Source organism: Eublepharis macularius, chromosome 11 (genome assembly GCF_028583425.1).
Source record: "Eublepharis macularius isolate TG4126 chromosome 11, MPM_Emac_v1.0, whole genome shotgun sequence".
Classification (NCBI taxonomy): Eukaryota; Metazoa; Chordata; class Lepidosauria; order Squamata; family Eublepharidae; genus Eublepharis; species Eublepharis macularius.
The window spans coordinates 50,074,607-50,099,131 of NC_072800.1; the positions used below are offsets into that span (position 1 = coordinate 50,074,607).

At 43.4% G+C, this 24,525-nt stretch overlaps 1 protein-coding gene across 5 annotated transcripts in view; it reads right to left on the reverse strand.

Annotated features, from left to right (window-relative positions):
* Positions 1-21,268, reverse strand: part of PALS2 (protein associated with LIN7 2, MAGUK p55 family member) — a 40,490-nt gene extending 19,222 nt beyond the window's left edge. Inside the window, exons 1-2 of one of the 5 annotated variants that reach the window (XM_054992135.1) lie at positions 21,022-21,268; positions 93-211 (exon numbers count right to left, since the gene is read on the reverse strand). In XM_054992135.1, the coding sequence (XP_054848110.1) occupies positions 93-209 (117 nt within the window). In that variant the 5' untranslated portion in view covers positions 210-211; positions 21,022-21,268. Of the gene's footprint in view, positions 1-92; positions 212-19,491; positions 19,533-19,737; positions 19,818-20,529; positions 20,599-20,775; positions 20,813-21,021 lie in introns of those variants that run through there. The other 4 variants (XM_054992137.1, XM_054992139.1, XM_054992136.1 and 1 more) reach the window with 4 other exon arrangements.
* Between the last annotated feature and the right edge of the window lie 3,257 nt (positions 21,269-24,525).

Genomic DNA, 24,525 nt, shown 5'->3' on the forward strand with positions numbered 1-24,525 from the left:
TGCTTTGATCTATAACCAGTTTGTCTTTTCGGCCATCCTTGGTATCAGTAAAACTGAGAGTTAGTGAACATTAACAGAAAATTTTAGTTCACCTTAGCAAGTGATCTTACAATAGGATTCTCCATAATTCCTTTCAGGAAAATAAGGTCTATTTCTTCAGCTCCTGTTGAGGGGGGCAAATCCGTAAGGTTATCCAAGACTTGCTGCATTGCTGTTTAAAAAAAACAAAAACATAAGGACACTTCTGAGCAGGAGTTTGGTGGATTTAAGTGTTTTAACATATCCAGTAATGAAATCTACTATTTCTTTAAGATGCAAGATCACATAACTAGGTAAGGGCTCATACTGTCCTCACTTCATTCAATTTAAACATCTGTTTCACCAAAAGCATTTCAACAACAGTTCCTCAAGCATACTCATAAAGGCATTGTAAAGCCAATTATACTCATCACCAAGGCTAATAACATGAGCGTAACTGTCTCACATGTTTGTTTCAGGGCTATTAAAAATGTTTTGAATGTACAGACGTAAATGATCAGGGTAACTGTGTATGCTGCCCTCAACTCCCTGCAAGAAGGGATGGGGAAAGTGATGGGAAAAGAGGAAGGGAAGGTATTTTCTTCACACAATTCTAACTTCGAAAGCATTCTAATACATGCACATTAAAAAAACAAATCACCAAAACGTAATGGGTACTAGAAATACACAAGACTTAAGGAGGGAAGAACTTCTGGGGGCTTCACTTTATAGCCAGAAAAGAAATGTTATTTAATTGCCCTTTTCAACAACTCAAGCAGGTAAAGTGGGTCTTTGTCCAAGGACAGAGGACAGAACGCGAGATTCCTTTGTGAAAATTCTAGAATGTTCTGCACTGTTGCCTGTAGAAGGAAAAACAGATTTCAGAGGCCATAAAAAGCAACCTGCATGAAATCTGCTATGTTTTCCACACCTTTCATTATATAAAATTTAAACAGACATATACATTTATAATAACTTTCCAAAATTTTCTGACTACGCTTACTATTTAAAAAGCATTAAATGGTTTTCTTACTAGTCAATGTGTTTTTGCATGATTTTTAAATTTTTCAAAATTGGTATAACCCTGCTTTACAATAAATGCTTCACCCTGTACTTCTAGCAAACAAGTTCTACTTGAAAGCATGTGTAGGAGGTAAATGACAGTCACGTTATACTTTCAAAGACTGACAGCAATATTTTTCTGTATTTAATAGGCAAAAGGTAGTTGCCAACTACACTGGTTTCTGAAGCATAATGCACTAAAGTCAGAGCCAGTGGGGAGGAAGACTAAAGGGGCAGTGGAGATGCACTGAACATACAAGTTAGCCAACCAGATAAAAATCTGAAGGACAGAGGTAATGCACAACCTGGGCACCAAGGTGTTCAGGAATCTTAAACGTGTTTCCAGCTCTGCCTAGGAGATGAACAATAACCCCCCAAAATCAATACATTCAGTGTTAGATGCAACCATATTTTAATTCAGTAGTCTAAAATTTAATGAACGCAATCAGAGCCTTTATGTCTGCTTATGAAGCATCCACAATTTCCTAAGTACTTCAAAACAATTTTCCAAAGCAAAAAAAGCATATAAGCAGCATCCTAAAGTTTACTACTTTGGAAACCAAATGCTGCAAGTTTAAATCTCTTTGTGGTCAGAAGATATAAGCCTGATTTGTGATTGACAGGAATTTTAGTCATACAAATTTATTCACTCCATCTTTCTGTGGATAATATGTAAGAGACCAAAATCTGGAAGTTACCAGTCCACAGGATTATGCATTCTGCATGAATGCAACAAAACCAGACCTATGGAAACACATGCTCCAAAAGTATTAAGATTACTCAACTTTTAGATGAAGGACACACAGAAACCTATCAGCTCTTCCTATGCCATGAACCACCTGAACACAACTGTATCCAAAAATATTCACAGGGGAAAAAATGTGGCCTCCAGCCTCTCACCTGTGTATTTCTACTGCAATAACAATAACTGTGCTTTTATACCACCCTTCTAGACAGATTAGTGCCCCACTCAGAGTGGTGAACGAAGTCAGTGTTATTATCCCCACAATACAGCTGGGGAACTAGGGCTAAGAGGAGTGGCTTACCCAAGGCTACCTGCTGAGCTCATGGCTATAGCAGGATTCGAACCAGCAGAGTGCTGATGTTCAACCTGACCACTTAACCTCTATGCTGCAGCAGTGGATTAGTGTTTCTCAACCCACCTCCTATAATAAGTGGTCCATACTGGCATCCAGGTTTCATCCTTTCCTTTCTAAAGCATTCTGTAAGGGCCAATACTTTGCAATATTTTCCTGCTCTAGGAATGCCTACTAATCATACCCCTCTACTCTGGGAAGGAGCAAGAGCATATTTTGTGGAACAACTCCACTACCTTGTCTGTGGTGGGTAGCCTAAGAGGACACCTCTGGATGGAGTAAAGCACCTCTATGCCATATATATCCTGACACTTCACAGTTCTACCTATGGAGCCGTTATATAAAAATACAACATTAATAAATGTGTAGGAGAGTACAGAAGCTGCAACTGAGAACACGTTGGTAGGCAAAAGCTTTTAATAAGCAAACAGATTCTTTTTTAAGAGTGGGAAGAGAAATGGCAACATTTAATTCACTTTTATTGAGACGTCACAGCAAAATAGAAGAGAAAGACACTAAGCCATTAGTCCTCATATTGGTATGGCAATGGAAAAATCAATGGATTGAGACCATGCTACGGAGACAGAAAGCATGGAGGGGCAAAGAAACTCTTGTTTTTCTGAGTTTTCAAGAGATCCTGTTCAGATCATGAGTTTCTCTTGGTATAATTTTATTTTTACCACATCAGAATCCAGAGTCCACTTGGGAGTGTATAGAGTAGAGATGGGCACAAAACGGGGAAAAATGAACCCTGAGTTTCATGGTCTATCACGTTCCATGAAACATGAACCACAAACTTTCACGAAATTGTCCTGTTTCGTGATTCGTCAGATCTCAGGGCCCTACAATGGCCCCCTTCATACCCAGAGATGCCAAACTCGCAAGGAGACTTCAGCAGGCTCTCCTCCAGCCACCCTCCAAGTAGCTCACTTCAGGCTCCCTTTGCTGACTTTTCCCTCCCGTCCTCCTGCTATCTGCCGCTGCTGGAAGAAAAGTCAAGCGAAGCGGATCTGCTTGGGTTTTCCTCTCTTCAGGTTTCTCTTTGCTGACTTTTCCTTCCCATCCTCCTACTGCTCTGACATGCCCTCCCCCCCTGCCTCCAAGTTCTCAAAGGAAAAGCAGAGCAGAGCTGATCCACTCAGGATCCGCTCCAGGGAGCTTGGGGGTGGCAGGAGTAAGAAGGCATGTCAGAGTAGCAGGAGGACGGGAGGTAGAGAGTCTGGGAAGGGTTCCTGAAGCTGGCAAGCAGCGGACAGTGGCAGAAGGAGCTGCTGAGACTGCTGCTGCCTCTGCTACTCCACCATCCCGTTCTTAAAAATGGAGAGGGGAAGGAGTCACCTACTACAGTTCCCAGGTAAACTTGCGCAGACCCGCACTGCTCACCTCTCAGGTTGGCAAGGAGAGTTGCTTATCAAGGTTATGTGAGCTAAGATTGGGGTTTCCATGGCAACAAAAGGTCTGTAGACATTCCGGGCCTATGTTGCCTAGGGATTCAATGGAACGGCACCAGCCTGTCTGGTTTCATGAAGCATTCAAGAATCAAACGAATCGGCCCCACAAGTCGTCAATTTCGTGAAAAATGCAGCCCCATGAAACACGTTTTCGCAATACACGAATTGGCCCAATTCATCATGAAATTTGATTCATATTTCGATTCATGCCCTTGTCTAGTATAGTGGTGCTTACTGAAAGAAAGTATCTTTTGAGAAACTGATTTAGCCACACTTGCAGCGGCTGGCAATTATGAAACCTGATGCTTAGGACCACCATTCATAATCCTAACGAATATGCTTTAGAGGTCCCAAGACTGGGATATCAGGAATTGATGCAACGAGGAAAAGCACATTAGGCAGCTGTCTTATAGTAGAAGTAGAAGAAATGCAGGATAACACATACAACCACCACTGGAGTAGACTACAGTCCTGCATGTATAAACCATTGTAATGTTTGTACTGAAGAAATCCTCCGGAAGCAGTCCCTTATACTAGAGCCCTAGTGCCCTCATGAACACTTCTGTTCCATGCAATCTGTGAAATGACAAATGTGAGAGCTTTCCTGGCCTCCTCAAGCAGGTCATTCCATAAGGTGAGAGCCATAACAGAGAATGCACATGTACAAGCAGCTGTCAATCTTACCCATTTACATGGCTTTCAGTCTTAGCTATTTACATGGTGGCACCATCAGGAGACATTGCTCAGATGTGTGCAACTGTTGTAGCGGAGCATATCAGAACAGGAAGTGCTGCAGGTACGTTGGTCTAAGGTTTTGTAGGTGATAATCAGCACCTTGAACTAAACCTGTTAACCAATAGTTAGCCAAGGAGTGATGGTATAACCCACATAGCTCTCAACAGTGATTGAGCTGTGGCATCCTGTACCAACTGGAGTCTGAGTGGACTTCAAAGGCAGACCCAGGAAGCATGCATTACAATAGTCTAGTCTCAAGATCACCATTATTATGATTATTATTTATTGTATTTCTAGACTGCCCTCCCCATCAGGCGGGCTCTGGGCAGTATAACAACATACAATTTGTAACATACAGTTTAAAAACAATAAAAATATTATAAATAAACATTAAAACACTATTCCATATACAATAACATTTCTCAATTGGCAGAATAAATATTAAAATATTTTAATATTTATTAAAATATTAATTAAGGGCTTGGCTCTTACATCATGCTCTGCACCACACTTATGAGCTCCTGCATGGGTGGTGGACGGTCTTAAGTGGTACAGCCAGTGAGAGTACAGCCTAGCCCCCACCAAATGCCTGGCGGAACATCTCCATCTTGCAGGCACGGCAGAAAGATTACAAATCCCACCAGGCCCTAGTTTCCTCAGACAGAGAGTTCCACCAGCTCGGAGCCAGGATCAAAAAGGCGCTGGCTCTGGTAGAGGCCAGACGGACCTCCCTGGGGTCAGGGGCCATCAGCAACTGCTTATTAGCTGATCGAGATGACCTCTGGGGAACATATGGGGAGAGGCAGTCCCGAAGGTATGCTGGGCCCAGTCCGCATAGGGCTTTGTAGGTCAACACCAGAACCTTGAACCGGACCCAGTACTCAACTGGTAACCAGTGCAGCTGACGGAGGATGGGTGTTATATGTGCCATAATTGAAGCTCTGGCAATCACTCGTGCAGCTGCATTCTGAACCAGCTGCAGTTTCCGGATCAATCCCCAAGGGAAGCCCTGCATAGAGCGAGTTACAGTAGTCTAATCTGGAGGTGACCATTGCCTGGATCACTGTCATAAGCTCATGGGTTGATAAGTAAGGGACAAGTTGTTGAGCCTGTCTTAGGTAGAAAAATGAGGATCGAACAACCGCTACAACCTGAGCCTCCATAGACAGGGAAGCATCCAGGACCGCCCTCAGGCTCCTCAGTCTTGACACCGGCGTCAGTGGCGCTCCATCGAGAGTGGGGAGCCGGAGTCCCGCACCTAGACCCACATGCAGGACCTCCATCTTCAAGGGATTCAGTCTCAGCTGACTCTGCTTCAACTATCCAGTCACAGCTTCAAAGGCACGTTCCAGGACATCTGGGGCAGAGTCGGGCCATCCATCCATCATCAGATACAATTGGGTGTATCTTCTGGGCTACAAGGTAGTAGGAAGGTTGTTTGTTTGTTTTTGCTGTTGAATAAAGTTGCATCTCCAGCAATAGCGTTGGGTCCAACACTATTACCTCTGGGATTTTAACAGAATTAGCAAAAGACATCTGGACTCCATCAAATGTGGGAAGCACAATATCCTTAAGGATCTCAGCCTTTCCAATTAGCGTCACCTCCCTTAGTATCTCCATCACCAGGCTCAAGAGAACCGTTTGCCGATTCAGACAGGATTCCCACTAGTGAGCTAGGTGGCTAGCAAACAAGAAGAATGCCCAATTTATCCCTGAAGCCCAACATAAGAAACAGACAATCAATGCTAGCAACAGTATGCACTGGAAATCTGTAAAACAGAAAGGACTCTGAGAGTATTATTTGACTATCAGTAGAACAGCATGGCTTAAGACGGGAGTCGTTTCCTGCTCTTCCTTCTTCCTGGCTAGCTTGTGTACACCTGGTGAACTACTCAGGAGCTGGAGGAAGCTTCACCAATGACACCACCAAGAAGGAGCTCTGAGTAGACAAAATGAGAATATATCGGAGAGTCTCCCTTCCCACCATGAAGCCATCAGGGAGGACCATCTGCTACATTAGAACGGCTTGCTCCATTATGCCTGCCAGGCTAAGAGTGGCATGACAGTCTCTCATGGGTGGTGCTTTTAGCTTTGGCAATCATGTTTTGAGTTCAAGAGCGGTGACACCTATGCAAAAAGCATCATACAAGTTTTGTGAGAGACGGACTGTGCACACAATGAAAGGATACCCTAGGAAGCTTCTTCAGCAAGTTGTCATTCTGTACATTGTTCTTGCCAAATTTCACACAAGGCTTGTGTGATGTTTTTGGCATGGGCAGCATTGCACCCTAAGCAACTTCACTCAGGAAGAACTGCCAAGGCTAAAAGCACTACCCAAGAGACTGTCATGCCACTCCAAGTCTGGCAGGCATGCTGGAGCAAGCCACCACTTTGCCCGGGCCTGCGCAACCATTCCGAAAACTGTAGAGGAAGCATTCCCCTTCAGGGATGGGATGCATAGAATTAGTGTAGAGGTTTGGTTTGTTAGCAGAGCACCAGCTGGTCTAGGATACTGCCAATTTATTACAAAATTCACTATATATGATTTGTTGGCATATCCTTTAGAACTTATCAGCACTTACATATGATTGACAGAAAAGCAGAAGAAAAAAATCCCACTTGCTAACAAATAGGCCTGCATTAAATGACAAACACACACAGTGACATTCCTGGGGCCACAAATACAGTGTAACCTCGGAACTGTGTGACACAAGAGTTTTTTTTAAAGGTAGTTTTCTTCTTGTGAGGACACTGGACTAGAATACCAATTTAGAAGAATTTTGAATTTTGGCTAGGTTAGTTACTAACTTGCCCTGATATAGGTAGCCCAGGCAGGGTCAGCCTTGGTTAGTAGTGGGATGGGAGACCTCCAAAGAAGACCAGGGTTGTTATGCAGAGGCAGGCAATGGCAAACCACCTCTGCTAGCCTCATGCCTTGCAAACCCCAGCTGAGCACTTCTACCACCCACCAATCCCCTTAGAAGTCATAGCAATAGTGTCCTGCTCTCATCTGAAGAAAGTGTTTTAAACAAAGTATACATTCAAGCACCATATCTTGCACATTCACCAACTTGAGAAATGTTTAGGACAGCCACTACAAAGGCAATTAATAAAGAAGAAAGAGGCACACAAATAAGTGGAGAGATATGGAAAGATTAGGCTCTGCCACCCATTTCTCAGGATACTGTTTTCTCACCATAATTTCTGCTATTTAATTTCTCCTTCATCTGCTGCCATCGTTTTTCTTCCCTCCTACTTCTCAGCCTATTGATTTAATGCATGCTCCAATAATACGTTAAAGTGTTAAAAACAGCCTGAAGGTATAACAGATTCTATGGTTGGGAAGTGGGGAGGAGTAAGAATACAAAGCCAGAGCAAGAAGAGAAAAACAGAGGGCTGCTGGCAATTTCTATCACTTACACAATTCCTTTTTTTAAAAAAAGAACACAGCTTTAATAAGATGAAAGGAACGCGGGGGGGGGGGCAACATTGCTACAAGGACTACCTTTCCTCATTTGAAGTCACATCCGCTAAATGTTGCTTTAAAATATATCTCAAAGATATACTGTATACTCTGGTTAAAAAAAAAAATCTAACAAAGGACAAAACCATTTTAGTTCAGTCAGTTTTGAATCATTCAACATACACTACTTGGAAAAATGTTAGTTTGCACTTTAGTTGCCAATTGCATAAGAAATTTATTAGCAATTAAACTGCTAGATATTGCAAAGAATAACAGGAAAGGAAACTTAACTACACTTGGATATCTTGGATATTTCTCCTCTACCACTACCCCAAAAGAACCCACCACTTAACTTCAGCTTAAATTCAGAAATGCAAGTTCTATAACCAGCATTATGCACAATGTACATTCCCTATATATCGTTTTCCAAATCCTGGCTAGGAGCTACATACATTTGCAAAGACTTGCTGGCTAATGAAGGAAAAGACAATGGGGGAGGGGGAATGAAATGAAGCCCAACAAGAATGCATATGGTGTGATTTGATTATCTGTGCATCATAAGAACATGTTTACCAAAATGTTGGTTGTGCTTGAAAGTCAGCCTTCCAGCACTAAACTGGATAGATGGAATTGTAAAGCTTCCTACAGGCACAGAATAGGTATCCTGCCTAATATCCAAAGACTAGTCTCTAGATCCTAGATGGCACCTACCTCAACTCTGTTCACTAGCAAACAATACACAACACAAGAGACTCATGACCAGTTGACTCTTGTTGGTCTCACAAAATTAAAAAAAAAAGTTAGAATCCAAGTCTGATCAGAGGACAACATGAGCCCTTTTTGATAAGGAAGACTAAGGTTTGAAACCAGTAGAAAGTAGCTAGTGAATAATCTGTATATTTTAAAATATTCATCCAGGATAAAAACCATGTCTTACATATATAAACCAACAGTACTCGTGTATTTTGAAAGACATCTCACTTTAACATTCAAGCCAAGACCTTTAGAACAGTTCTAAGTTAACCATTTCTAGTTATGCTTACCATAATGACTGTACAAAGCCTGTACAAAGTATACACAAAAAGAAAAAAACAACATTAGTACTAGGAATTTCTTTAGAAAATATTTGTGCTGCATTTCCAGAGAACCAACTCGAGGCAGCTTACAAAATAAAACATAAAACCATAAAAGTTGTTAACAATTTTTAAAAAAACAGCCAAAGCATAAAGCACTGAGTAGCTTAAGAGGAGCCTCACAAAACAGACTAGAAGCAGGCCATTAAAAGGATGTTTAAAAGGTCAACCCCTTAATTAAAAGCCTAGATTTTAAAAAAAATTGTTTTGGACCCATGCCTAGAAGAGAGCAGGATAGACACTAGGTGAACCTCAAGGGGAAGGGCATTCCATAGGTGTTTTTGCCATGTCCAGATACCATGTACCCTTCACAAACACAGTAATAAGCATGTTATCACAAGATCAGCAACCCTCACAGCTTTTAACTTATGATTACAGGATGCTGCCACCACCCAGTGGCTTAACCTAACAATAAGTTTAGATATCTGACCTCATCATGATACCAGACAGGTAAGACTTTGATTTTCTGAGCTTCAAGACTGCAAGTTACAAGTAAACATGCCAGCTAGCTTGTTATGGAAGAAATTAAATTGGAGAGAAGGAAACCCTTGCTGTGTTTGCTTTCAAGAGGCTGCCAGCTAAGGAACTGAACACTCCAAAGGAAGTTGCAGTCAACAATTGAGATTATAAGTACTTTTTTTTGTAACTGCATTTAGATAGGGTTCTTCATTTGAAACTAATACCAGGGTAAGAGCTATTTGTTTCATTTGACACAAAAATGTATAACAAGTGGAAGCCGGGAATAGTTTTAATGAAATTAGAAAAATCCTGTGTTTAATTCATATCCATTTATTACAAATATTGAAAGCTTAGAGTAAAAATTGCAGAATGACCTTTTCTTGTTATGAAGTTGATAGTCTCACACCACACTTTAAGCTTTAACACAGCAGACAACAATACACCCTGTTACAGGACAAGGCTCTCATGGAAGTTTAAGAACATCCCTGCCCATCACACTCCAACGCCATTAGTCCTGTTTCCTGCAGAAGCCATCCAGATGCCAAGGCCTCTCCCTGCCGCCATTCCATCAGCAATGGATATTCAGAAATATACGACCTCTGAAAATGGTGGTTCCATATGGCTAGTAAGTATTAATGGGACTTTTCATGATTCTTAGAAAAATCATTAATATAATGACCTATTCTCTCAGTACATAATAGTGCGATGCCATGCATGTTAATTTCATGCAAATTCCATCTAGTTCAATGGGACTTACTCCCAAGTACGTCTGCATAGAATTAGTCTTAATAAATAAGCTTCTCTGTAGCTGGAGATGGATCTCTGCTTTTAGCTTGTAAACCAGCAACTGAAACGTACCCTTCCAGACACATCAGATCATTTGTTCATCCAAAGGATAACAGACCCTAAAGTGGGGGGAAGGCAGGCCTCTACTGTTACATGCTATTTATAGCTTGGATGCCAAAATCTCAGGTGCAAACCCCATGGAGCAGCCCAGGATAAAATCAGACTCCCTTGTACCTCACTGGACTGCTGTGAGGCTGCAACACAACTATAAGCTTCTTAGAAGAAAAGCAAGGCACAAATGCATTAAATAAGAAAATTCAGTATAGCTTCGCATTTTCTGTGTTGCCCATCATGAGCAGGCTTTTCTGCCCACACTTGGGATGAAGATACTGCATCGTGTGGCAGGTGTTGACAGAGCTACTATGAAAGACCTACGTAACAGTATCTTACATATTTTCACACTACTTGCCCAATTACATCTCCCTTCTACATTCAAATCCACCCGAGGCCGCAATTTTAAAAGCTCTTGCCTGGAACTAATAAAAGAGAGAGACTTGCTTCCCAAAATGAATTTAGGAACTGGGCACATATGCATACAGAACCATTCGGTACTAGCTGACCATTTGTTTGCTTTCCTGCATCTTCCCCAGTTTTGTTCAAGAGCTGTCTACCTTCAGTCTTCAGTTTAACACCATTCTCAGGCAACCAGTTTGACTAGTGCTCTATAAAAGTCATCTCCATTCCATGAAGATCCAGTACTTGGGTACTTTTTCCTTCTAGTGAATCAAGGAGCAAGAAACTTCCAGAGCCTACATTAAGTAGCTAGGCCCTGTGATGCTGTCTCTGCCATCTCTGACACCTGTGTTTCCAAATGAACACATGTGTGGCATAGCAGTTAAGTGTCAGACTCAGATCTGAGACACATAGGGCCAAGCTACAAGTGACGAATGACACTTGCCTAGCAAGTGAACAGACTCAAGTGGCGCGCAAGTGAATGGCAAGTGAACAGGAAGGAATACATGTGAGTCTGTTCACTTGCCAGGCAAGTGTCATTCGTCACTTGTAGCTTGGCCCCCAGATTCAAATCCCCAGTTGATCCTGGTCCAGTCACTTTCAGCCTCACTTACTTCACAAGGCCATGATGAGGATAAAACAGAACAGAGGGGAATTATATAAACCAACAAACTCCTGAAGGACGGCTAGGACAAAAAGTGTGCTAAATAAATAAAAACTGGGCACACAATTTAGAGTACATGCATTAATTGGGAGGCTGGGGGAGAAGAGATATATCCTTTTGTGAAGTATTTTGCCTTAAAGTTTTAAATTTACTCTAAAACATAGGAGAGGCCTGTTTGGTGTGGTGGTTAAGAGAGGCAGGACTCTAATCTGGAGAACAGGGTTTAATTCCCCACTCCTCCGCTTGAAGCCAGCTGAGTGACTTTGGGTCAGTCACAGCTCTCTCAGCCCTACCCATGTTGTAAGGATAATAGTAACACACTTTGTAAACCACTGCGTGGGCGTTAAATTGTCCTGAAGGGTGATTGAATGTGTTATTATTAATGTAATTGAATGTGTTATTATTAATGTATTTCTGTTCATATTACATGGGCACTAAACAGGAGACACTGTGCCGCGGCCAGCAAAGAAAGAAACCAAATTTAAACATTTGAAGTATGATTAAATTCTATCCCATCTTTCAATTGATCAATTCCCCTATGGGGTTCAAAAAAGTATGATTTCCCCCATACAAAATTACAAAGAAACAGGCCCTCAAAGACTTTTCTAGAAAGCAGAGCACCTCAGCACAAGTAGAGAGGAAGTAAAAGAAACTTCTCATGGGAAGAGTTCCACAGTTCTGGTGCCACTGTTGCAGGCTCTATCTGAATGTGGTCACCCACCAAATCTCCAAAAATAAGACCATACCAAAGAAGGCCTCAAAGAAAGACTTAACATGGTTGCAGTGGTGGTTGTGAATTCAGGTCATTTAAGTCTTTACAGGTTAGCAGTACTTTGAATCAGTTCTTGAAAAATACTTGTAAATGGTGAAGTTGGCGCAAGATTGTTATGCATCCATGCCTAGTGAACAATTCAGTGGCTCCTCTTTTTTTACTTACATTGTTTATAGTTCACTTTTCTCATTGAAACTCAAGGTAGATTACATGTCAGTCACTGCAATCAATGGCTGGGACATTCAATAATACAACACAACAGAGGGAATGGATTGCAGAAATTTGAAAAAAAGCAGAAATCAGATACAGTGCTGAAGCAATGCTAAAATAAAGCATAAGCAATTTAAATTGACCTATTGAACAATGAGGAAACTATCCTGTGGCAGTATACTTGCAGCAACAACCAGTATGCAGCAGTATAGTCTCCAGTCCCTGTCCCTTTACCAAAGCATCTCTCTGAACCATGTCCTTAAAGTGCAAACCAGTTACCTGTGTAAAAAAGCCCTCCTGAATAATTGTTCTGTATAATTTTTAGAAGACCAGGAAAGTGGGAGCTCGCCTGACCTCTTCAGGCAGCTAGGGGAGCACCACAGAGAAAGCATGTGTATAGGCAGCTGTTGATTTTGCCCATTTTCAGGATGACACCTGCAGAAGGCCTGGTTCAGATGAGTGAAGCTGTCGTGGAGAAGCATGGGGAGAGAGGTGGTCCCATAGGTATGAGGGACCAAGAGTATGAATGGCTTTGTATGGGATACTAAAACCTTGAACTGAGCTCAGCAACTGATGGGTAGCCAAAGGAGTGACTGCAAAAAGGGAGTGATATGCATGCTCCACATAGCTCCTGATGATGATGGAACAGCAGCTTTCTGCACCAAATGGGAGTTTTCAAGTTGACTTCAAGGGCAGACTCAGAGAGAGTGCATGGTAGGGGGCCATCTTCCATGCTATAGTGAGTTTGAAGAAAGCCTTTTTTTGCAGTTATATTAACTTGTTTCTCTAGCAGCAATGATGGATCTAGTACAACCCCTAGACTCTAAACCAAGTCTGCAAGGATTAACTGAACTGCAGCCGATAAAACCCATTCCTAGTCACAAGTTGCACATCAAGTGCAGCAGTGAGCTGAAGAGCACACCCAAACTGCAAACCTTCAGGGAAGTGCAGCCTGATGTAAGAAAGGCTGAGTATAAATGAAGGAAATAAACAAGTGTACAGCTTACACCTGGATCATACATATTCTCAGTGAACACTAATTGCTGGGATTAATCCACAGTTTGTTCACCTTCATCTACTCCATTACTGACCTCAAGAACTAGTTTAGAACCTTTAATGCCTCCCTAGAACCAGATGAGAGAAAATGCAGAACTGTGTGTGCCATCAATATGTTGAGTATACAGTATCCTTATTTTCTGGACTCTGTTTCAGGTGTCTCATGCTGGATAGGAAACCTAATGGAGCCTTGAGACAAACTTGAGGTATAAGGTGGGGCGGGGCAAAGTTCATTAGCTCCAACTTCTGGAACGAACTCACAAACAATGCAAAATAGTACCTGCCCATCCCCAGGCTATCAGGAATATCTATCAAAATGTTGCCAAGAAGTCAGAATAACCAACAGGAACACATTCCTTCGATGCAGTTGTCTACTAAGGGAGCCAATGCAGTTCCAGTCCCAAAACCAGATTCAAAGCCAACTAAAACAGACTGAGATAGTAACTACCAAGAACCATTGCCATGTGAACACCAGTATCTTACCTAAATAGAGACGCTGCTGAGCTACAAAAGATCTGGCTATAGATTTCTAACTGAAGATACTCTCCAATATTTGGATAAAATAATGTAACAGTGATTTTGAATGGAAAGAAAATTAGAGAAACAAAAATAACAGATTTCAGGCAGACTGACTAAATGACAATTCAAGGCAAAAGACAGAAATTATGAAGTCAACTAAAACAGAGATAACTTAGGATGTACTGAGAATCTGGTAAATGGCTACATCGAAACAGCCCAATCCTAATTATGTTTACTCAAATATATCAGTGAGGCTTACTCCTAAGCAAGCATGCTTAGGATTGCAGTTCAAGTATCCTAGCAACAATAATACTATTTAACATGTACGTGGGCTGGGCATCAGTCATTTAATTTCCAAAGGGAAAAGCAACACGAAGAAAACTGACTGAACGGAAAGTACATAGAAGTTGAGTGTTAAATCACCAAGGACAGCACTGAAGCAATTTAAATATACTATGAGTGTGGGGGCGGTGGGGGGGGGGGTCCCACTGGTAGAGTATCTGCTTGGCATGCAGACGGTCCCTGGTTCAGTGCCTGGCATCTCCAGCTGAAATAGCCAGGTTTTAGGTGATGTGAAAGACCTCCACCCAGGAACCTGGAACGCCACAGCCACATTGAGTAGATAAATACTAAGCTTGATGGACTAATGGTCCATTCAGCATAAGACAGCTTCATGTGTTCAAGCAAGTGACTAAAACACCACCTCTGAAACACCATCCAACTAACAAGCTCTGTGTGCTGCACACACACAAGTTCCCACATATGTACCAGGAACACCAAGTAATGTACCTGGTGTGCACTGCAAGCCCTTTTTGTAATGCAACAAGAGCAGAATCAACATAAATGGCAAGCTATGCGAGTGTGGTTAAACAGCAGCACCAAGGAGGCTTTAGACAGCAAAGAAGTCTTTTCACTATTAAGTTCCTTGCCTAAACTGGGGAATAGTAAAGAGTAAAACTCCAGCAAGCTAAATATAGAAGAAAAAGAGACAAGGTGGAATTTTTAAGAGCATACAGTAGTAGCATGAACTCCACAATATACGGGAGTGAAGCTTAAATAGCAAAGTCACAGAAGAGTTCCCCAATAAATTGAACTAAGAATCCTTTGTATCCAACCCCTCTACCAACAATTCCGAACAGAGGAAGCACACTTGCAAATAGAAGGGACCAAAGGAAGATGTTGGGGGGGAGGGATGTAAACAGAAAAACCATAGGATACTTTACTTAAATATACCATTGCAACCAATATAAAAAGTCGGTCTCTATCAGACGACTGGAAGGTGTCTAACACCATACAGAGTGAGAGAGCTCTTTAAAAAGGATCCAAGCAGCGCACAATACCTATCCAAGACCCTATGACAGGTAAAGTGACAAAATCCACCAAGGCTATTATACGTTTCATTTTCTAATTATTTCAGTATAGCTGAATGGGCACACTGTGTACTCAAGTGTGCAGATAAATTCTTGTGAGGAAACTTCGTTGTAGCTTCAACACATTTTCATCACAATACTGAAGACTTTCTTAACACACTGCTGCATTTTCCCCTGCATGCAACATCTTGGTAGCTTTGTGTCCAGTGACTACACCAACAGTACATATCCATGCTTCCTTTTACTGGGTTGTTATTTACACGGCGGGGGGGGGGGGGGTGGAATCATTTTTAAATCATAGCCTGATCTGAGCTCCTGTTATAAACATGGTTTACGCTGCCAGGTGTGCAAAAATGAAGGGGAAAAGAACTGAAACAAGTTCCTGAAAATACCATCTGTGCACCATGGTTCTATCAACCCTCCTTTCCACTGCAGCTCCTCACATCCTCCAAATAAACCACTCAAAGGTTGGGAAACCAGAGCAATGCAAAGAGGAAAAATCAGCAACCCACTCATGTACAGAAATTCTTCTCATGCCCGGAGGACTTTGTTTTAAATGGCTGTAATCCAACCTGGAGATTACCAAGCAAGCAAATGATATAAAATGGGAAAATGTAATTTTTTTTCAATAAAAACAAAGCAGAACAAAGATCATCACCTCTGCTTCTAATAGCAGTCGCAGGGTCACTGGATTGTTCAAAAGAATCATTTGATTGACTTGTTTGTTTATCAAGATCTTCTGTAGATAATTCAGCATGCTTGATTGTCTTGAAGATGAATCTTGACAAGTCTTTCCATTGCAACATAATATCTGTCTGTGACACCTCTGAACATGATTGAACATGTACTGACCTTACTGGCAGCCCTTGCATCAGAAGCGCTCTCAGATCAGATGTCAGAAGTTACAATCTGTGAGCTGTTTCTTGGAAGACACCCTCACAAAAGAACTGCACTGTTACCTGACATCTAGTAATCTGCATATCCACCGTATCTAATTATTGCAATGTAAAAACATCAGGTCCCTAGCAAGTTTTTGCTTACTTTGCCTTCCGACAGCAAGATGACCACTTTCATTTAGACAGACCGAGGTTTTCTGAAAATATTTTCAGATGACTAGTCTCCAATATATGAGTAATCCTGATGCCAATACCAGATATGGCAACTGCAGGGCACTACAGAAATTGCTTGAAGTCATACAGTAACTACACCCCCAAACCAATTCTGTACTATAGTAACTCTTACTTTTACAACATCCGTTATGCTATTAGACACATTAGCTAGTATTTCAATGCTGTCTTTCCTTTCATGGGTTATCTTTTGGATCAGAGGTCAGTTTTTGATCAATTTGGGATGATTCAAGTTCATGAAATTTGGGGAAAGACTGAGTAATGGAGCAGAACATGCGCACACACAAGAGTAAAATCACATAGGGTCAAATCAGACATGAAATCAGGAGTTTCATGTATAGAGTTCTTACCACTTTTTTTTAAATGGCAGGCTGCACACAGGAAGCCAATTTAAATTACGACTGCTGCGGTGGGGGCAGGGGGAACACTATAACAGGTAGGGATCTTAAAATCACGGAAGGACAAGACAACTCTGTCCCTATGCATGGTCCCAATCCTAAACTGGGATCTGTTGTACTGTATCTGGCTTGACTCGTGGTCACATCCATGTTCTGGGTAAACATAGGCGTAACTACCTCACTATGACTCCAGATCTGCAACACCTCGTTAAGAACATAACAACACTGCCCTTGTAGAAAGAATCATAGTCACATTTATTTAAGCACTCCCCCACCCTGATAGATGCCCTAAATGACTAAGATGACCACCTCCCTCATCACCTGTACATGTTCACTACTTAGCCATAAAGTTTCTCTCTCTTTAAAAACTTACAAAGAATGCAAAGCTAACAGGTCTAACTTTGGGGCTTAAGCATGTACCTGAAGTTCAGCTGATACTATTATTTATTGTCCGCCTTTCTCACTGAGATCCAAGGCAGATTACAACAGTATGAGTGAAAACACAACATAATCAACAAACTGGGACATTCACTGAGCAAAGTACAATGGTGAACAATAGTTAGGACATCCAGGGAAACAGATAGAATAGGGAATGGTAGCAGAAAATTTTTAAATGAGCATAAAGCCAGGCACAAGAGAGGAAATCTATCTGAAACAAAGCATAATTTGTTTCCATGGAAGTTTCCATGTGGAAACTCCCTAGTAGATGCATATCTACATCAGTAGACAGTACCCAACAGCACAGCATTCAGGAATCTCTCCCGAGCTATTTCTCATGATACAGTTCTGCAATCTGGGTAGAAAACCCTCAATAATTCAGTCTTGCATAATTTGCAGAAAGATGGGAGAGTGGGGGTTTTCCTGACCACCTCAGGCATGCCATTCCATAAAGTCGACTTATTTCCAGTAAATACATTTAAACTTTATTAAACGTTTCATATCAGATTCAGTGAAAAGCTTCAAAACTTGTTTACTGTATACTGATACTTACTGTTTTTATGCTGGGCTGGGTGTTTAAAAACTGAATTTCAATTATTATCTTTTAATGTTTTGCTTTCGTTATTTTTATTTTGTAAACAGCCTCAATCAGGTTCCTAGAGAAGTGACATAGAAATGTCAACTTTATAATTTCATGTTTCTTCAAGATTTGTATTGACTTTTCCCTACTATGACTTTTATAGATTTAAGCTTTTTATGTTACAAAATTCACAATCCTATGCTATACAGACTGGCCTCTAAAAGTGAGTTATGTAGTTTAATCCCAAGACTGACAAAAGGCACATGGCATCACATCACCTGAATTATCAATGTGTTCTACATTCTATCTGCAAAAGCACCAGCTTTCACAAGCTAACAGGTAATATATTGCCCTATGGTTGTTGCCACAGATTTCTTTTTAAGAGCAGTAACAAGTGGCAAAACATGTTTAAATGGTATTTCAAATATACTGCTAACTGCCTCCCAAGGTGTTTACTAAGAACACCTTGTCAGGTTATAACCATATTTAAAAATTTTTGCCATCTCTACTGAAGCACTAAATGACAGTCAATTAAGAGATATCGTATTACAGAATACGTTGTCATACGTACATAGAACATTGTGCCCAAGTAGATTATCACAAGCAAACAAGAACACAAGAACACAATCTAATATCGACTCATCTGTACTATCTAGATTCTATATGTTCACCCTTTTCCTCTTCCATAGGTCATCTCTGCAGCAATCAACAGCTGCATTGTTCCAACAAGTAACCTTAATCTGACCCACGTATGTACTGAATCCTAGCTCTCACTGTAGGGAGAGAAAGGGTCAAATGCACTTCTTTCCACGCACAATTTATGAATTAAGCCAACCACTGAGAACAATTTCTTCCTATTACCAATGCAACTCAGTGGCAGTTACAATTGAGGTTAAAAAATGTATGTCTAGTTGTTTTATGAGTTAATAGACATACTCCAAAATATCTTAATCAGGATTTTAGGTTCACTCAGGAGATAAGTTTTTCCTCAACACAGCCATTCTCTTTAGTGAAAGGAAAAAGGGAAGTTAATAATGAAAATAACTGATTGCCATTTGTAGAGACAGCTGCTTCATTCAGAAGAAATTCTACAACAGAACTTCATGAGTATTTTTTGGCATGCAGAATTTGTCCAAGCACAGCAAGAGAACGCACAGGCCCCAGTCACTCCTTCAGAGTTCTGTCAGTCTCTAATGATGGCATAAGACAGTCATTGCAATGATCCCAGCACGAAACTCCAGCTAAGACCATGATGAACGTTCAAATGAGTTCCCTTAAGGGAACAAAAACTATTAAATAAACTGAAGCGTATCTCCAAAGCTGATCCCCATTTTCATTCAGTGCACACTGCCCCACTACATCTTGCATAGATTGGTAATTGCAGGTAGTTTGTGAGCTGTAAACAAATTTCCAAGGAGAAAACACAAAGATGGTTCTAGGCACTGAACATTCTAGAGCCGTCTGCTTATATACCGAACTAAAGCACATTAGGATTTATGAATTAGCAGTCAGTAACTCCAATTATATCAACTCTTGGCTCAATTAACAGGATTCTTCTCTGTGGCATTATCAACCAGAAACTGATAAACAACATTAACTAGTCCTTTGAAAACACAGATGCAAGACAGAAGCCATCAAACCTTAATAGGAACATTATGACAGTCATTCACGCAACTGGCCAGAACAGACACTAGCAGTCCAAATGCAATAATAAAATTTTGTTCAAAGCCTCCTCTAGTCTAAGATCTATTTATAGCTACCCAGCCTCCCCTCAATTTGCCAAGGCCCCTCCTCTTCCCAGAGCCCGATCAAAGGAAGTTTAATGGAAGGACTAATCCTGTGCAACTAAGAAGCTCTGCAGCAGTCACCTGGAGCCCCATACCCACCTTCAAAAGGTGACAGAAAGAAAGGAGGAGGCCAAAGTGGGAGCTATATACCCAAGGCGATTACCTCTGGCTCTACCACCAGCCAAGCATGATTCTCCTGCACTGCCGTGGCGTCAGAGAAACGATTTAAAGGACGCAACAGTCAGGAGCCATTGGCTGGAAGCCAGAGAGAAAGTCCAGTCCATCCAGAGCTGATCCCAGCTAAGGGCAAGCAGAGACCTCCACGCAGCTTTTTCATTCACAGTCGACTTGAGCCGAACTCTTCGATCGGGCTGGCGGGGGAGGCGGCCAGGCGTCTCTCGGAGTTGGGGTCCAAAAATAAAGGGACGCTCCCGTTTCGTAACCAGGAACGTGAGCGCACTGAGCAAGCATGATGCCAGGGCACCGGCCGGTTGCTCCTGCCTCTCCCCGAGAGCCTCACCGCAGCGGAGAGTGCTGCGCGCTTCGCCCTGCCTTGGGCGGATTGCAACATTCACCTCTCCTTGCCCCCACCCCACCCAGCCAATGTCCCCTCCCGGGGCCAATCCACGCGCTTTCCTGTCCGCCGCCCTCCGAGCTCCCGGCCTAGCCCCGAGGCGACTGCAGCCCGCCCCGCCGCCCCCCCCTCTCCCACCCTCCCAGTTCAATGCGGACTGCAGCCGCCGGGCAGAGCAAGGAGAGACGTGCCTTTCATCCGAGACGAGGCAGAGGCGAGCGCGCCTGGGGAGGGAGGCGAGCCGGCAGCAAGCCCCGCGGGAAAGCCAGGGAAGGGGAAGGAGAGAGATTTGTCCCCGCGCTGCCCCGAGGATTTACCAGAGAGGCAGGATAATCCCGCAGAGGGCGGGGAGATAATCCCGGGCCGGAGGGAAGAGATTACCGCCCGCCTGCCCGCCCTTCCTCCCTCCGGAAAGTGTTTTCTCTCCCGGTGGAGCTCATCCGGGGGGGGGGGGCGGCGGGAGAGGCTGCGGGGAGTTCGGGGCGGGAAGGGCCACAAGTCCCCCGACAAAGAGGGGCGGCGACAGGAGAACTCCCCGCGATTGGCTCTCCCCCGGAAGGTACCTGCGGGAGCCGCGGAGCACGGAGGCCGCCGCACTGCTGGAGCGCCTCCGCGCAAGGAAGCCCGCGCCGTCCCGCGCCAGCCTCTCCGTTCTCCCCGCCAAAACCCGAGGTGGTGGGGCGGAAGGAGGCTCGGCTCGGCTCGCTACCCCGCCAGGCGAAGAGTCAGCGGAGCAACAGGACCTCCTCCAGCCAGCCCCGCGTGGAGAACCGCGCGCAGACGCCAGAGCGGCCAGGCTGGGCAGTTACCGGCAAGCGTCGGCTGGCCAGCCGGCCCCGGCTTCCCACTCGCGTCCGCTGCTGCTGCTGTTGCCGCCTCTTTCTTCTCAGGGGGCGCTGCTCAGGCTCAGCCCCATCCGCCCTCTGCCAGACTCGGGGGAGCGGCGCGCACGGAACGCTCTGCCTGCCTTCCCGGCCACGCACCGGGGGAAAGCCAGAGCGCCGTCCTCGTTCCCTGCGCGCGCTGCCGCCAGAGCAGGCGCACCAAAACGGCCCAGCCGTTGGTTGGCTGGCGACTGGGGAGGCCGCCCGCGGGCCGGCTGATCTGGCGGGAGCGCGCGCCGGCTCCGCCTCCCTCCAGGGCGGGCTCCGCCCCGTTTAACTTTTTGCCCCCTCCCTCCGTTTCAGAATCCCGCCTCCATCGGGGAACGGCAGCCCCGCTCGGCATTCCTATGCAATGCCAGCGAACACGTGTGCGCACTTTCTGCCGTGCCCTGCGGCTCCCTGTTCTGCACTTCCGCGGCTTGTAAGGACAAGGGCAAACAGTAGCGGCACTTCCGCGCTTAATGCACAAGGAGTGACAGATTGACAGTGCAATCCTAGGCAGAGTTGCTCCAGTCTAAGACCACTGAGCTGCTCAGGATTGCACTGGAAAAGAATCTCCTTCTCAGTTTCCAGAGGCCTCTACCAGGGACAGAGGGAGGGATGTTCAAAAAAAAAGTTAACACGGTCTGAGTGATGTGTAGACGTTGAGGACTTGCTTACTATAAATGATTCTCGCCCTCTGAGTCGAAGTGTGATTCTTCCTGTTCGTCTCAGGATATCCATTTTAAAGCCTAGCCCCTAACTAGGTAGGAAACCCTATCTATTCAACCTCCTCCAGCCAGCCCCGCGTGGAGACCTGTAATTAATTTGTACTTGCACCCATTCTTAATTGACAAGAAACTGTATTTCAAGGTCCATAAGAAGTGGACAGAGTTTGACTGGCCTTCTTTTATTGTTATACTGTTAGAAGATCACCCTGGAGAACAGTACATTTAGTATGCATGAGGGATCACAAATGTGAGTCTTTGTTCCCCAGGTAGGAGCTACAGACTGAGGAGCACCTCTGTGTCTTAAGAGACAGGGAAAGAGGCTGATGGGACTGGGACTGGAAATAACTGGCTGCCCACTTTTGTCAGTTTCAATACAGCTGTGCTTTGTTGTCCACATAGTGACCCCAAATGTGTATTGTGACTGTGTGAAGGCTGCTCTCCGGGCACAAGGCATTAACCTTTTCTCTTGCTCAGGCAAACAACATACCTGCCCTGCTTGGGCACTGCTAGCTTCAGTCTGGCACTTGTATTTTGCAGAGATCTGTTGACCTGTGGTGCAGTATATACTGTACTTTTTTGTGCATGCATTAAATTTATTTTGATAATCATGGAGGAAAGTTTCATTCCAGAAATGAAGCAGGTGGAAAGCAATCTGATTTTTTAAAAAAATCTTTGTTCCAAAATCATGCCGTGCTTTAAAGAATCAGTACCTAATAACCTGATCCTCACAAGCCAACAAATCCCTGGGGCTTCTTCATAAGAGCACGCTCAGGACAGGAGTGAAGTGTAAGGCTCTGTGGGAGTGAGAGGGTAGCCACACACAGCACACCATCCAAAATGATCACCTATCTAATAGTAAAGCGGCTGGCCTTTGTGCAGATGACAAAGCAGCAAAACCAGACCACCCGCAGGCAAAGTAGAAGTCTCTATGTCAATGGATTGCTCAAATAAGGACAAGAATATGATTTTTTTTTAGATTACCATCCCCACCCCCAAACTCTTTTAAAAAACAATCTGATGAAGACTGAATATGTTCCAGGTGCATGAAATGTTGAGGGCATCTGAAAGCTAAAGTGGGAAACCAGCCTGCTCAAGGTTCTGAGAGAACAGAATCTCAAAGTGGGACATTTTGGAGGATGGGATATGATTTCCGAACTTGGACATAACTTATAAGTTTATAATGACCATTAACACCCTGCTTTCCCGTTCATTTATTTATTAAAATAGGAGAAACTCATGTTTCTACTGTAATCACATTGTAGGCCTTTGATGCTGTAATGTGGCCCATTCCCACAAGCAATCAAAGTGGTTGCTTGGGGTGGTAGGATTCTACAAGCAATGATGAAAAGCTCACAATGCAAAACATTTACTCCCATCACCTTTACTGTCATGCCAAAGGATTTTCTTAGGTGCACTTTTTGAGTTGTGTAGTTCAGTCACGTAGCCCAGTGAAATGTTTTGGGCCATCATTGATAATACTCACTTTGCTCAACTATATTGGATTGCCTATAATTTCCCAGCTGTTGGATTTAGGTTTGTAGCATTTTTGTTATCTGAAAGAAACAGCTGAGAAAAACATTATGAAACTAACTGTGCCATCCTAAGCAGAGACGTGTTTGCGAGTTATGTGCTGTCAAGTCGCTTCTGACTTATGGCAAGCCCATGAATGAATGCCCTCCAAAATGTCCTATCATTGACAGCCCTGGTCAGGTCTTGAAAACTGAAGGACATGGTTTTTTTCTCTGAGTCAAGTCATCTCATGCTGGGTCTTCCTTTTTTCCTACTTCCTCTTTTCCTACCTTTCCTAGCATTATTGTCTTTTCAAGTGAATCTTGTCTTCTCATGATGTCACTAAAGGACGCTAGCCTCAGTTTCATCATTTAGCTTCTAGGGAGAATTCTAGAATTTAGAATTCTAGGAGAAAGCAGAGATACACCCATCTAAATTACACCCTTCTAACTCCGCTTAGAACAACACTGGAAGTTGTCATTTTCTGTTACAGGCGCATCCCAAACCAATTTAGACCCGTCCCCCCAGTTTCTGTGCTGGCTCTACAGAAACCGAGAGGCTTAGAGGCTCCCAAGGCTTCTGGGCTGAGCTGTTACTTTTCATAGTGCCTGCAGATTGAAAGCGGCCTGTAAATCTCTCATGTGATGTTTTTGGCCTCGGTAGTGCTGATGATCCCTTAGCAACTTCACTTGGGAAGCAGTGCTGCTCAGGCCAAAAAGTGTAATGTGAGAGGCTTGTACGCTGCTTCTAACCTGGTAACCACCAAATCCTGGTGCACTTAGAAGATGCTCTGATAGGGTAGAGGAAGCTCACCCTGGCACTACCCAGTCCAAAAGCTGCATGGAAGGCATTACTTCCATCCTAGCCAATGCCTCTTCCTGAACGTCCAGAGGGGCCCTCTCACCCAAGACACGGAGGGGAGCCTGCAGTCCATGTGACCTTAGCTTGGATGTTCTGAGTCCCTTCACAGTCCATTTATTTATTTATTTGAAATATGCAGCTTCCAAAAGTTCACAAGAGCATAACCAACCCAAAAAGAAATGTAACAAAAATTATAGTACCATCTGCAGAACACAATCAAATCAGAGCCCTAAAACAGTAACCTCAAAGCGTCCACTGAAAGATTCAAGATTAGCAACGCAGCAATAAAGAAAGAAAGAAAAATATGAAAAGACCTCGCACACAGGGCAGACTTTGCATTGTACTTGAA